This window comes from Saccostrea cucullata, unplaced genomic scaffold (assembly GCF_032062105.1).
Source record: "Saccostrea cucullata isolate Sc308-1 unplaced genomic scaffold, CSIRO_AGI_Scuc_v1 ctg101, whole genome shotgun sequence".
Classification (NCBI taxonomy): domain Eukaryota; kingdom Metazoa; phylum Mollusca; class Bivalvia; order Ostreida; family Ostreidae; genus Saccostrea; species Saccostrea cuccullata.
In genome coordinates this window covers 717686-732126 of record NW_026939309.1, presented here as the reverse complement: position 1 = coordinate 732126, position 14441 = coordinate 717686, and the positions used below count along the sequence as shown (strand labels likewise).

At 34.0% G+C, this 14441-nt stretch overlaps 2 protein-coding genes across 26 annotated transcripts in view; one reads left to right on the top strand and one right to left on the bottom strand.

Annotated features, from left to right (window-relative positions):
• Window positions 1-7778, top strand: part of LOC134252797 (trichohyalin-like) — a 29136-nt gene extending 21358 nt beyond the window's left edge. For 13 of the 25 annotated variants that reach the window (XM_062735320.1, XM_062735318.1, XM_062735328.1 and 10 more), the window contains 10 exons: window positions 879-1013; window positions 1533-1703; window positions 1822-1989; window positions 2401-2541; window positions 3219-3350; window positions 4262-4414; window positions 6171-6239; window positions 6551-6582; window positions 6686-6838; window positions 6995-7778. In XM_062735320.1, the coding sequence (XP_062591304.1) occupies window positions 879-1013; window positions 1533-1703; window positions 1822-1989; window positions 2401-2541; window positions 3219-3350; window positions 4262-4414; window positions 6171-6239; window positions 6551-6582; window positions 6686-6838; window position 6995 (1155 nt within the window). In that variant the 3' untranslated portion in view covers window positions 6996-7778. Of the gene's footprint in view, window positions 1-46; window positions 89-878; window positions 1014-1532; window positions 1704-1821; window positions 1990-2400; window positions 2542-2658; window positions 3055-3218; window positions 3351-4261; window positions 4415-6170; window positions 6240-6550; window positions 6583-6685; window positions 6839-6994 lie in introns of those variants that run through there. The other 12 variants (XM_062735319.1, XM_062735321.1, XM_062735326.1 and 9 more) reach the window with 12 other exon arrangements.
• Window positions 7779-8374: 596 nt separating this feature from the next.
• Window positions 8375-14411, bottom strand: LOC134252804 (tartrate-resistant acid phosphatase type 5-like). The gene is made up of 6 exons (XM_062735346.1): window positions 14335-14411; window positions 12200-12408; window positions 10925-11055; window positions 10454-10651; window positions 10073-10217; window positions 8375-9755 (listed from the first exon to the last, which is right to left on the bottom strand). The coding sequence occupies exons 1-6, from the start codon at window positions 14387-14389 to the stop codon at window positions 9504-9506; spliced, it is 990 nt and encodes a 329-aa protein (XP_062591330.1). The 5' UTR covers window positions 14390-14411; the 3' UTR covers window positions 8375-9503.
• Window positions 14412-14441: the final 30 nt, after the last annotated feature.

The following is a 14441-nucleotide window of genomic DNA, read 5'->3' as shown; positions in this document are numbered from 1 at the left end:
TAGTAAATCAAATTTTTTTTATATATATTGTTGTATGATTGTATAGTTTAAAAGCCCAGCTATAAAAAGACAAGAAATGTTGGATCAGGTAATGCTACAATTTTTAATCTTGCCTTGGTTGTTGGGTAATTGTTTGCAGTATTAAAGTGTGATTTGCATTGGAGACAAGTTGCAGTTGAGAGGTTAGCTTGTTGATATTTCAGGATATCCATTTCACCTCTTTACTGAGTAATGAGTGGTTTGCGTTGGACTGTATATTTTTACCAATGGTTGATATGAGACAAAGTCATATTTTGCAGTAATAGAAAGCCTTGAAACTGGTATATTTTTTTTCCTATCTAAGAAATATAGTGAAATACACATTTACAATTAAATTTTTTGTTTTAAACCCCATTGATCTTTGCTTCTAATGTCTTTAGATTCAGGCAGAGTAATTTATGGTTAATGTGGGTTTTGATGGATTTTTTGTTTAATTTACAGTTTTTAATCTAGATCTGCTTTGTATCAAGTGTAAAGAAAATAAATAATGTACATCATAGAGTCTATCTAGTAGTGGGTTTTTTCTGATGTTTGTTGGAATGTAAAGTATTTTTTACTCATATGCAACATATGAGAAATTCCAGTGTTGCTAAAAATGCAGCAATTTAGCAGCACAGAGTGCCAATTATGTATTGCATTTATATGAATATATTTCTGTACAAAGCACTTTACTGAGTAGTCCATTTTTCAATTCTGAGCAATTCCTGAGCCTGAAGCAGTAGAAGAGCTTTGATCAAACTCTGTTTTTGTGTTCTAGTGTCCACTGTGTGTTGTTTGTTAGTGGTCGTCTGTATGTATGTCTGTGTGTATTCTATTGTGAATGGGTTTCTCCCAAACAGGAGCCAGCCGGCAGACAGTCCCAGAGGAACGTACCGGTTGGGTCTCTCATAACAGGAGATAGGGTGGACTACCCCAGCAGTGCTAATGTCAAATTTAACAATGAACGTCGCAGGGAGTACAATGAATACATCAAGGTACATTGCTGTTGTAGACTAACCAACCACTAATCCATAGTTCAAATCTAACCCTTGACCTCCAGAACATGACATATGACCTCAAATCACTAAATTGGGTTTCTCCTTGTTGTAGCTCACTGTAATACTTAATAATAAATGTAATCTTTCTACACTCTGAGAAAATACATTGTATATGAATTTCTATTTCACCACCAGTATATTATTTGAGAGTTTGAACATTGAAGTTTTGACATATGTAGCATAGCTATGAATCCCATTCCCATACCTATGAAATATATTTAGTTAATAGATATTAGGTATAGAGAGCTAGAATATGGAGTTTGAAGAGGTTTTACTTTTCAGAATTATTATCATGTCAAAATTGATAAGTTCTGTAGATTCATGCATCTGGTTGGTAAAAAGAGCAGGTATATTTCATAACATAAGTAGATAAAATGAACAGGTATCTTTCATAACATAAGTAGGTAAAATGAAATGGTTGATTTTTCATAACATAAAGTCACACATTGTTCTCAGCCCCAAGATCTTAAGAACATCCACAGAAAGAGAGAGGAGGCAATATCTAAGATTGAATCTGATGGCATAGACCTGGACAAGGTCCGAATCTTCCCCCAGGGAGAATATCAAGACAAACAAAAACAATTACAGGAAGAATGGAGAAAAAACTTCCGTGATTTCGCTGCTAAGGTTGGTCAGATGAGTTACCATGGTAACCATTGCATAGAAATTGAAAAGAGTTCTAATACAAATATTCATTTGAAATGTTCCCCCCAAAAACTCTGATCACTTAATTAATACTAAACAGAAGCATGAAATCGTAAAGAAGGAGCTAGAAGAGAGGGAGCGTGAGATAGCCAAGTATTACCAGAAGGAGATAGATAATCCCCACATCCTGCCGGTCGGGGAGTACAAGGACAGACAGAAGGTGCTCCAGAGGCAGTGGCGAGAGGAATGTCGTGATTACTACTCAGGGGTAATTCTACGTGGACTAATCCATCCGTCAGAGAATTGGGGCTGACACTAACACTGGCATGAAGTGGTTGTCTAATAACGGAAAAGATCCTACCAGCTTATATTTAACTTTTGTGAAAATGTATTGCTTTACATGCTTCAGGAAATATGCATGATCATGCTGCATAGTATTAATGGAAATTAAATGTTCCTATGGTTGATGTAGAAAACAGTCAAGAAATATGACTGCCCAGAAGTTCATGTGGAATTAACAGAATCTGCAAGGCATTTAACAAGAAAGCTTAAAGTTTGCAGTGGTGCATGTACCAATATAACAGTGTAATAGAAAGTGAGCTAACACAAGGTTGAGCTGCTGTGTATATTGAGAATGGTATAAAAGACATGGATAGAATGTTACCTTGTCTTTGTACAGCACCCAGTGGTTCAGAAGTCAAAGGAAATTTGGAAAGAGGATGAACCGGTTCACACCATTCCACAGTCTGGGGAGTACAAAGGTCGGCGAGAGAGGCTGAATAACGCACTACGAGAGGAGTTCAAAGAATATCAGAGCCAGGTACTCTCCTCCAATCAAAACTCTTACATCTGCTGATACCATAGCAACTGCTCAATCTTAATCAAACAAGGTCATGTGACATCCATGATACACCTAATTTCATAAATTTCATTTCAGGCCTGGTTTAAACATCCCTTGTAAATGGTATAATTTAATTGATTGCAATATGCATGACACTCTTTTGCATTTTATTTCAGCAGTGATATTCCTTTTAGCACCAATTCTGATCAGTTTTCATGGTTATTCTTTTTCTTCCTGGGTTCTCTCCCCTGTTTAAATGATCTATTCTCACTTTCTGTTTTTTGTGCATGCTTCTGCACAGAATCTGATCTTCAGATTTGTATTAATTTATGAAGAGCTTGCCAGACTCTGATCATCAAATTACCATCATATTAATTATTTACTAGACAACTTTTTTATTATCAAATAACTCTTGACTGGAATGCAGTATCATCAATTCTGATTCTGAAATTTAAATAAAATTTTATTTAAAAAAGGGGGTGTTATTATCACAAGGAGCTCATAAAGAAGTAGGGAAAAATTAACTCATATACAACTAATAACAAAAAATAACAAAATAATGATAACATTTAACCAAAAAAAGAATTCTAGAATGAACATAATAAATTAAATTTTCCCAAAATTGTCATCCATGCCTTTGACCTTATTATAACTAGAAACCTCCCCCTAAAGAGCGAGTTAAAGTGTTTGGGCAGCAAGGGGCGGTCTTGTTTGATCCACTGTATAATAAGGACACCAAGGATCGAGTCCGAGAGGAGAGGTCCAAAGATTTCCAGGAATTCCTGGAGGTAACATAAGACACTGCGTTCGATTGGCTGGATGGTGGCGGGATTCCCTTTTTACAACCAATCATATTTCATGCTTCATGTAATAAAAATTGCCTATTTACTCTGTCTATTACTTAGCTTTTATATAGTTGTTTATATCATTGCATACATAGCATTTTATCATAATTAGTGTTTTGGGATTCATCATAAATTTGTAGACGTATTGTTCAATATGTTGATTTCTGTGTTTTTCCCCTTTTTTATAACAAGATTCAGCTTTTTATATGTAATAAATGTCTCTGGTATGTGAAATTTTGTGTCACATGTCATTTCTGTACAGATTTGATAACTACAAGCTTTTATTAAACTTCATGTAAAATTTTGTTTATTGTGGAATGGTTAAATGATTTTATATATGATATAAATCCTCAAATGATATTTTTGATATGAACTCATTAAAACATTTGCTAGCATGCTAAAAGTGCCTGAATGATGTACATTTTATCAATAAAAGTATATTTGCATGTTCTTATTTACCTAAAATAGTTTAAACCTTATAGCCATGCCATTTATATTACCTGCACATGCATGTCTCAGTATTTAAAAAAAAAAAGTGCATATTATAAAGGCTTGAATTAAAATGTTTCAAATCTTTAAAATTTAACATTTTCACTTACTCTTAAAAATGTATTTTTGAAATAAGTTTGTTTTTTCCTCTCTAAAAGTGATATTTTTAGATTGGGATTATATTTCATTTTTTTTCTAAATTTAAATGTCAATTTCAATTTTCTTCTGAAACACAATGATAAACTCTATAGAATCAGTTTTTCTGATTTATTTTTAAGGGGAATTTCTAAAATGCACACTGCAGATCCATACTTTATAGAATAAATTTTGTCAATTTGATTCCTCCACGATCATTTTTTTATCAGCAGAAACAGGAGGCGGACCGATACAGGAGGCAGGACAACAATCGGTCGGAGAATCGCATCGGCTTCATGTCTCAGCTGGGGAAACCCGTGGAGGAAATCAGAGAGAGGCTGGCCAAGGAGAGACATGAGGATTACAACAAGTACCTCCAAAGTGTGAGTACTATAACAAGTACCTCCAAAGTGTGAGTACTGTCTCCTGGTACTGAGTGCCTTACAATTACAACAAGTACCTCCAAACTGTGAGTATGAATATCTCCTGGTCCAGTACTTCCCATCTCCAACATGCACCACAACATTAGAAAACAAAAGTATCATTCTCTGTCCTCAAGCATTTTTAAAGTGTGTACAATCTCCTGGTCTAGTACCTACCATCCCCAACACACACCACAACATTAGAGAAGAAAAGTACATGTACTCCCTGTCCACAATACCCTTAACCTTCTCTCTCCTAAAAAAAAAAAGACATGGTCCACTGGTGTGTTTATTTGTGTCCTTGTAACAATGAAATAATTTTTTTAATGTGATATGAGAGAATACTTTGGTGCAAAACATTGACACATTCTGTGACCAAAATCTACTTCTGTGCCAGAGAAGAGCTTCAAATATTTCTTTATTCTGGTTCTTGTAAGGATCAGATAAGAATTTTACTCTTCTACTACCTATGACATATTGAACTTAGTCCAAATGAATTATAGTCTTTTAGCTACCTAAATTTGTCTAGCTGGGTACCAAGCTGAACACTTACAGTTAAATTTTAAGATAACTGTAACATTTCAAAAAAAAATTTATTTAATAAATTTGTAAAGTCCGTGGTTGTCCACATACATCCGAATAAAGATACAAGAAAAAAAAATCGGACCCATTCCACCCCAATTGCCTAAATCTGATTAAAGAAATGAAAGGTGTTCTTGAGTTCAAATTACCAGGTAAGTACCACAGTTGTACTTGATGTCTAGATAGAAAGACTAGTCCCCCTCCCCCAGTCTGTATCTAGGCAGGACCCCCCCCCCAGCCCAGCCTAACCCAATCCTATACACCTTAGTAGTAATGTAACAATTAGTGATTAATTCATAGAGAAATAGTTAACTAACATTGGGCTGTACTTGCTATGGTGAAGGTAAGCAAAATCAAGGTAGATAGTTATACAGTCAATATTAACAACTGGGTACAGGTTCTACAGAAATACAGTTTTTTGACATCATTAACCAATCTTATATTTAACAGTTTATTGTTTTTATATATATTAATGTAGACTAGTATAATTATGTGTTTGCAGTTTGCATAAACAAAAAAAAAAGGGAAAGATAATTTATGAAGTTTACACATTGTACAGGGGAGACAATCTTTAGATTGGTAGTGTTTTACACATCATACAATTTAGGGGAGTGATCAGGTGCTGTTCTACTGTATAATAACAATCTAATGCTTGTGTCAACAAAAATACCACAATTGATATCAAGTAGGGATCTTCAAATCAAATGAAAAAATCTGTAAAGTTTACAGTAAACACATCCTAAAACATACATGGGTTCAAAGTAGAAAAAAGCTTTAATTTCCACTTAGTACAGCACCTTTTCAATACCCTGGTGTTTGGAAACACTGTATTTACCAAGGGGCCCTTTTTACAAAAGAACTCAGACTAAGACCAAAATTCAATTCTGCATATTAATGTCTAAGTAAGATTATATTGAAAATGATTTTAATATTTTTAAAAGGAATGGAGTAAGATATTTCAACACCAGCAATTTTAAACAGAATCATTCATCTTGTAAAATTTTACATTCAGCTTGAGTCGTTGGTCTTAGTCGTAAGTTCTTTGTCTAAAACAGGCCCCAAGGTCATAATGGGTAATAGTATGGGAAGTTTGAGGTTTAACAGCTTGTATGTGTTGTTTGCATGCTTCTTACAGAAATATAACTCCCAGTCACAGCAGCGCCCCCTGGAACGACCCAAGTGGGTGGACCCCAAAATTATGGAAGTAGGTCAAGCCTATTTCATTTACCAGATACAGAATTTTTAATAATAATAAATTTTTATACAATCAAAATATTCACATTATATATCCGAGTTCCTGGATTTTTAACTGTAAAAGACTAGGAAGTAGGTTGACCTTGACTCTTGACAAATATTAGGTCAAACATTCACAGTTTATTAAGCAAATTTGATACTAAGTCAGGTCATAACAGAAAGTAAGAATACATTTAGATTGTAAAATTTCCAGTATACAATTGGTTGTACATTTACTTACTTTCAAAATGTTACTTTTAAAATGTTGGGTACTATTTATAGGATAATTGGCAGAAAGAAGCAGGGGGATCCAGGTCAGCATTTTATCAAATTCTGTCTTGATGGCTCAATATCTAAATTTATTTCTCTTCTCTTATCTCTATTTAATATATAAATATTAAAATTATGTATAAAAAGGTCCAACAGCCGCCCCCCGAGTAACAAACCCGTGCAGACTCCAACATACGAGGAGATGTTACAGAGGAAGAGGAGAGAGGAGGCTTCCTACCGACGCTATGACGATCCAGAATATTCCAGATCCGGGGATCCAGGCAGACGACCAATGCCATAGTAAGTCCAGTAGAACAATCAGGTACATTGTGAAGTCTACCAACCCACTGAATGGAATAAAAACTTGGTTTTGTCATTATATTATAACAAATGAATGGAATGAACGAAAACTGTTTTATTTCATGATATACTAACAAATGTTGTTTCTATTTACAGAAGACTACATGGCTGAGATTACGTTCTGATTTTTGTACAGTAGAACAGATAGACCGCGGCACTGCACCACTTAATGTGAATCCGTCCAGTATTAGACCTCTAACAATCGTGTAGATTTGAGTATTAACAAAGAGCAGCTGACCCAAAGCGACTGTAGATATTGACCTGTATTTATACTGACTTGTGTAAGAGTTACTTCCCTTTATACAGACTGTGCTGATATATATAGTGCCTGTTCTTCTTGAATCATTATTCTACAAGCAATGGAATGTGTGAAGCTTTAATATCATATGTTATTTGTTTCTCATTAATCATAATTATTTTAATTGGAGTTTATAGGAAAGTGCTAAATCGTGGGTTTTTCGTTATATTTTGTTAATGTTACTTTGTCTTGAGTGTGTGCCATAATCACATTGAAAAAAGGTTATCAGTTTATTGAATCCCCAGGTCAAATATATAATTCTGTAATATTTATTTAATTATGATAATTCTGTAATATTTATTTAATTATCAGCACAATGTTGCACTTTTTCTACAAAAGTTTATTGTATTATATGTGTTTATTTATTGTACCAGTATATAAAGCCAAATATTGTAAAAATTGATACTGCTGAATGAGGAAAATTTTTCCAATTATAAATACATGTAGTAATGATCTGTAAACGTTCTGTTAAATGTTTCTCCAGTGCTGTATAAATTATTCATGGTAAAGGAACTTTGAAGTGGTTTAGACTAGGAGAGAAACAGGAATATCTTCTCAATAGAAATAAATTATAAACAGAGACTTTGTCTTCTTATTTTGTGTGTCGCCTGTGTAGCACAGTGGTAAGAGCCTCTGTTCTAGAGTCATGAAGCAAGGAGTTGATCCTTACATTGCAGATTCGAATCCAACTGTGGGACATGGAGACCGGTCCTCTGGATGAGAACATATAAACCAAGGTCCCATGGCGCAGTAGGTGCTGGCACGAAAAAGATCCCTCACTGCTCAATGGCAATAAGAGCCGAGTGCAGCTCTCCAACGGCAAATGGTGGCGTCTCTCTATGTCATGAGTGAAAAATTCTCAAGAGGGACGGTAAACAACATGCAATCAATCAATCTTATTGTATGTACTTTCAACCTATTATTTGTGACAATTTTATTAGTGATCGTCAAACAATGATCCATTAAGGAACTCTATAAGATAAGAACTAAGAGCTATATGAGAAAAAGTAAAATGCAGTCAACAGGAAGGTCAAGGTCAAAATGTTATGACGTAATTGAATTCCTCCGATCTGTTATGGTTAGAGCATTTGCTCTCGAGTCACAAAGTAAGGACTTTATCTTTATTTTATGGCAAGATTTTCAAAACTATTATTAAACTCCTAAAAAAGGAAAAGAAATGGTGATTCTTTGATTTGATTTATTGACAAAATGTTTGCACATGGCCCTTTAAGGACAATTTGTATACGACATTGTATATATTAAAATGAATCTCAAATATAGAATATCTCAGCAATCATATACTCGTGTATAGGAATGTGCATATAATGGCATTAATATGTAGTATGAATAAGATTGTGCAGATAAAGATATAAATATTCGATAAAAAGTTGGTTGTCACGATATCACAGCTACAGCTGATGATGACAGTTAAATGTTATTTTACAACTGATAATTAATCACAATTCTCTTTATGTGCAGTCCTTAATTACCTTAAAATTAACTATAACAAGGATTAAGTACATATTAACATTATTACATGGAGTACATGTATTAAAACTGCATAGAGTTATATATAATTTTTCACATGGCACAATTGTGTAAATGGACAACAACCTAATACACTCATTGGTTTAAAGCTTATGGGCCAATGGGCTATTGCACTCACCTGACATTCATCACTAACAAACAATAATAAAGCTAAAAATTAAGTAATAGGTCACAATATCAACAATTTCATGATCTTTATATACATGTAAGAGTATGCTGACATAAAATTTGCCCACTGATCAAGTGACCTAAAAACAAACACAGATAAATAATTTGTGACAATTTTAAGTACATAGTGCAGATAATGCCACATTAATGTGTGTCATTGTAAACAAAATAACTGATTGTGGTTAATGTATTGCATAGTGTTACTATAATTATGATACATTATCTTGATAAGCATTACAAAAGCTGAACTCGTAAATAAAATTTAAGTTCATGTACCGGTACATGTACAGTCAAACTCGCTTATAAAGAACACATAAAAAATCTTGGTTAGAAGGAATCTCTTATGAATGTAACAGAATATCTTTCCCAATGTTTCATATATAAAAATAAATCTGGTTTTTTTGGAAGCAAAAAGTGAGGCCTCAGTGTCTTCCTTATAACTGAATTTTACTCTACATGTTTTACCGTACATAAAAAATGATTTTTGGCACATTTACAAATTGGAATGAATCACCAGCATTTCATAAAAAATAATGCTATCATTTATCTTGACTGACGCTACCCCCACCACTAAACGTTAATATAACTGGTTCATGGGGATCTGCGTGGCAGCAGTAATTTTTGATACAGATTTTTTCCAACACCATCAATGAAAGTGAAAGTAGCATTCTGTTTTGTGATTTCCATGTAAGCAAACCCTCCCAGATCCTGCTCCTTGGCCCAGAAGAACTTGGATGACCCCGAGGGTACGTCTTTTGCGTGAGCGTTGCTTTCATCAGCAAAATTAGCTGCTCCAATCACAAAGAAGTTCATAGTCAGGCCAGGTCTTGAGACTTGAAGATGCTGAAAAAAAATATATCATTAGTCTGTACAAACATTTGTACATGTAGATTATATAATAAATTGTGATGAGAAAACAGGAAACTTGTTTTAATGTGATGTTATGAATAGGATTATCATTTCAGTTTCCTGCAAATGTGTATCAAAATCTCCTGTATTTCAAACTGTTTCTCAACATATTCTTTTTGAATAAAGCAAAAGTACATTCAGTCATGTATCTATGGATAATAACAAAAAAGTTACGGTATTTGGAATCAAGGGGTGTAACTCTCTAGTAAATAAACATAACCCTTATATATAGGTTATGTCTCTGTAGTTACCTGCAGGTTGTGATCATGGCCGGACAAATACACCGCCTTGTATTGCTGGAGAAGTGGTAAGACTTTGTCAATCAGACACTGGGTGGGGCCGTGCTCAGCAATGGAGTACACAGGAAAATGTCCAGCCACAAACAGATAGTCAGCACTGAAGATAAACACACACTTATAAATGCATACCCATTACTTGATATGTTGAAACAGATGTCAGAATATGACACATATATATATGTCATATGTTTAATGATCCAGATCAAGAAAACCACAAGTTTTCCTTAAAAATTAGTAGAAAATTATCTAGTTTTGCAATAGATAGTGTGGATAAACAGAGTTCCTGAATGTATTAGTAACACAGGGTAACAATGTCAGAGAGAGCAAACTTGCCTGCTGTTTTTCAGGTTCTGTGTGATCCAGGCCAGCTGGTCATCTGAAGCTTTAAGGTCCACAGGTCCGTGTGGCTGGTCGTGTAGGAAATCGTGTCCCGTGTTCCCACACAGCAGCACCGTGTCAATCATTAGGATCTGGACCACACCCCCTCCAGGGATGTTATATGTCAGAGAATAGTAGTAGTCGGGAAATCGCCTGTTGTAATTTAGTAGACATTAGTTTGTGATAACGTAATAAGTCTTTGAACCTTTTTGGTGACAAAATTAATTTTAATTTCAGAAAACATATCTTAGCCTCTTAAGTACAAAAACTTTGTTATCTTTAAGTAAATAACAACCTGTAGAAATTTATATTCTTAAATATTTTCTCAAACACTATATCACAAACAACTAACTTTCATATAGAAAGATCTTACAACATGATTTTTTTTCAATAAAGGAGATGAAATTAAATGGTGCTTTTTGTTACCAGACTTTGGAGCGCTTTGAGTATTCAATCTGTGCAGCCACGTTTCCATTGTGGTCATGGTTACCTGCGACTAAATTCCACGGAATGTTGTCCAGTCCTGACTGGGCAGCGAATACCTTCTCAAACGTCTCCTATCACAATCAAGCATAAGAAGAAAGGAATAATTCTTAAAACTAATAGTACAATATCAAATAATATGCATATTTTGAAACTAATTTGCCACTCTGCTGTGAATCGACAAAGACTTAATGATACTAATACATGATAATACCACTTGCCAAACCATAAATATGGCACGCCAAATTCACAAAAATGGGCTAAACCTAGTTTCACAATTGATAAACTGGGTTTGTAGACTGTAAACTATAGTTTACAAACCATAAACTATAATTAACGATTCGTTAAGCATAGTTTTTATCTGTAAAACTATATTTAATGGTTGTTAACTATAGTTTACGAATGCTAATCTAAGTTTATCTGTCTGTAATAAAACGTTAACAATATATTTTGTTGATAAACATAGATTCACATCTATAAACTATAATTTACGATCGTTAACTATAGTTAAGAGTTGTAAACCACAGTTTACAAATCGTGAAACTGTATTTATCAGACAATCTATGTTTTGCGATCGCAAATGATTGTTTTTGGTGTTAAGTATAGTTTACGGTTCTGAAACGTAAATTATCGCGTTAAGTATGGTTTACAAATGTAAAATATAGATTTACGTTGTTAACTTTAGTTAACAGTCCGTAAACTATAGTTTACAACCGATAAACCTAGTTTATAGACTGTGAAACTATGATTAGCTCATTTTTGTGAATTTGGCGTGCTAAACCTAGTTTCACAATTGATAAACTAGGTTTATTGACTGTAAACTATAGTTTACAAACCGTAAACTATAGTTTACAATTCGTGAAGCATAGTTTTTATCTGTAAAACTATATTTAATGGTTGTTAACTATAGTTTACAAATGCTAATCTAAGTTTATAAACAATAGATTTTGTTGATAAACATAGATTCACGTATTGTTAACTATAGTTACCATAGTTTACGATTGTGAACTTTAGATAACAGTCGCAAATGATTGTTTTCGGTGTTAAACTATAGTTTACAACCGATAAACCTAGTTTATAGACTGTGAAACTATGATTAGCTCATTTTTGTGAATTTGGCGTGCCCTACATAAATACAGCTCTGAATTAACTTTAGGAAACATCTTCTATTTTTGATATACTAATTTAAACTGAAAACTAAAAGGAAAAATTTATTACCTCAAATCTTTTGTCCTTTGAATCTTTTACTCCATCAAAGTAGAAATTGTCTCCAAGAGCCAGGATAGCCTGTGGGCCATACTTTTTAGCCACAGCAGACATTTGTTTGGCCACGCCCACTTCTATGGCAGTGTGATAGGGGATTGTTGGAAGACCTCCCCAGTCCCCAAGAATCATCAGTCGAACACTGTCCACCGCCAGACATGAGCCTGAACATAAATACACACGTACGTACAACTACAAGGTAACTAATATATATATCCACCTGCCCCTCAGATAATTTTTCAAGTTAATACCCACATTTTTATCTTGCTGTATGCACTTTCCCAGATTTATTTATCAAATACAAGGAAAATTTATTTGATTTGTGACTGCCTAATATCACATACCATGTAACATTGAGGAAATTTGCTTGTTTTCATTTAATAGACATACATTGTGATCTCCTGTATCTTATTTACAATTAATCAAAGGGATCGTACCTGGTCATTTCCAGGGTTTGGGGTGTTCAACATTAAATGATTCGAAATAATTGATATGATCTTAGTGGACTGCCGAAATATACTAATACATGTATGTCCTAACCTTATCTAGGTAAATTATAAGATTAACAAATGAATCACTAAAATAATCGGAGGCAAGCAACAAAATCAGATGGGGAGTCCTAACCTATCATTTAAATAAGATGCCCAGTCGCCCTTGGATTACCGCATATACTGTAGGAAGCCTTATTCAGGACGGACAGTATATGTGATAGCTCTTCAACCACTACACTCATTGTAAGATGCCTTATTCAGGATAAACAATGAGTATAGCAGCCTGGACGGACTGGTCAGCCAATGTGGACGAGACACAACAAACTATGTCTGGCCTATATGTTGGAGGACATCCTACAGTAGTTTGTGGCAGGCCTTAACTGGGTTGGCCTTCCAAATTCACTCTCTAACTGTATAACAGGCGAGGAATATAACATGTGAATACATTATTCACACACTCGTCTTCTAACCTTGGCTGCGTTCAACGAACTACCCACTAATCACTGCGGAGTCTCAGCATTTATACACAATAATTGTCATGTGGTGTGAACTTTGACTAATTAGGAACCCCGCATGGTCGAACCTTAGAATTCCGAAATCATTACACTCCGATACAAGTATAAATAATTATAAGTATATAATTCTGTATTCAGAAAAAAAAAACAAGACACAATGACATTCAGGGCATTGGGTAGTCTCTCAGGTAAAGTAAGACGTTGTCATGCAGCTGTTGTGATCTTTTAAAAAAACATATAAACTGTCAATCTTAATTTTCTTACTACTGTTTTGTACTACAGTAAAACTCGTTTAGTACGAACACGGATAGAGCGAAGTCACGGATATAGCGAAGTTTTGGTTCTTGAGAAGAAGATTTTCAAAGATTTTTCCTATATATTTCCCCCATATATATTTTGGAGTCCCCAGCAAAATTCTTAACAATTTTTTGTAAAATTTTTACGGTTATAACGAACTCGGATATAGCGAATTTACGGATATAGCGAACTGATTTTGTGTCCCGTAAAGATTAAAAATAATGTAATTTACATCTTTTATAACGAATTTTCAAATATCTCAAAATTTGATATTATGAACCTACTTTATTTTCACTTAATATTTGTATATAACATTCAATTCATTATAAAACCTTACTTTTTCAAAGTATGTTTTGTAATTATTGCTTCCCTAATCTATTTGGTATAAATTCTTGAAGGAAAACATGCATATTGCGAATTCGCTATATATAGTTATAGGAATTCGTTATACAGATATAACGAACTACGGATATAGCGAATTAAATTCTAAGGTCCCCAGGACTTCGCTATAACCGAGTTTTACTGTATCTGTAAAGCGTGTATTCATCAATTCCTTCAGCTCTATCTTGAATGAAAGAGAGGGTTGTACGCATGTTGTTATTAAAAAGCGAAATGTCAACTTTTTATATAGACATAGCGAAATGTCAACATTTTATATAGACATTGGAATTTGGAGTTCTCTGATCTGACACACTGACATTCTAGTAGATATGTATTTTTATATAAATATATAGCTTAATTACATCAATGCATGTTAAAAAATATCTTTCTTCCCTTTTTAACTCACCAATAAAGGAGAACGCAAAAAGCAACACAAACCACTTCAAGTTGGATGCTGCCATCTTTGAGTCATGTGATCAAAATATCATGTGACATATTTAATATCCAAAACCA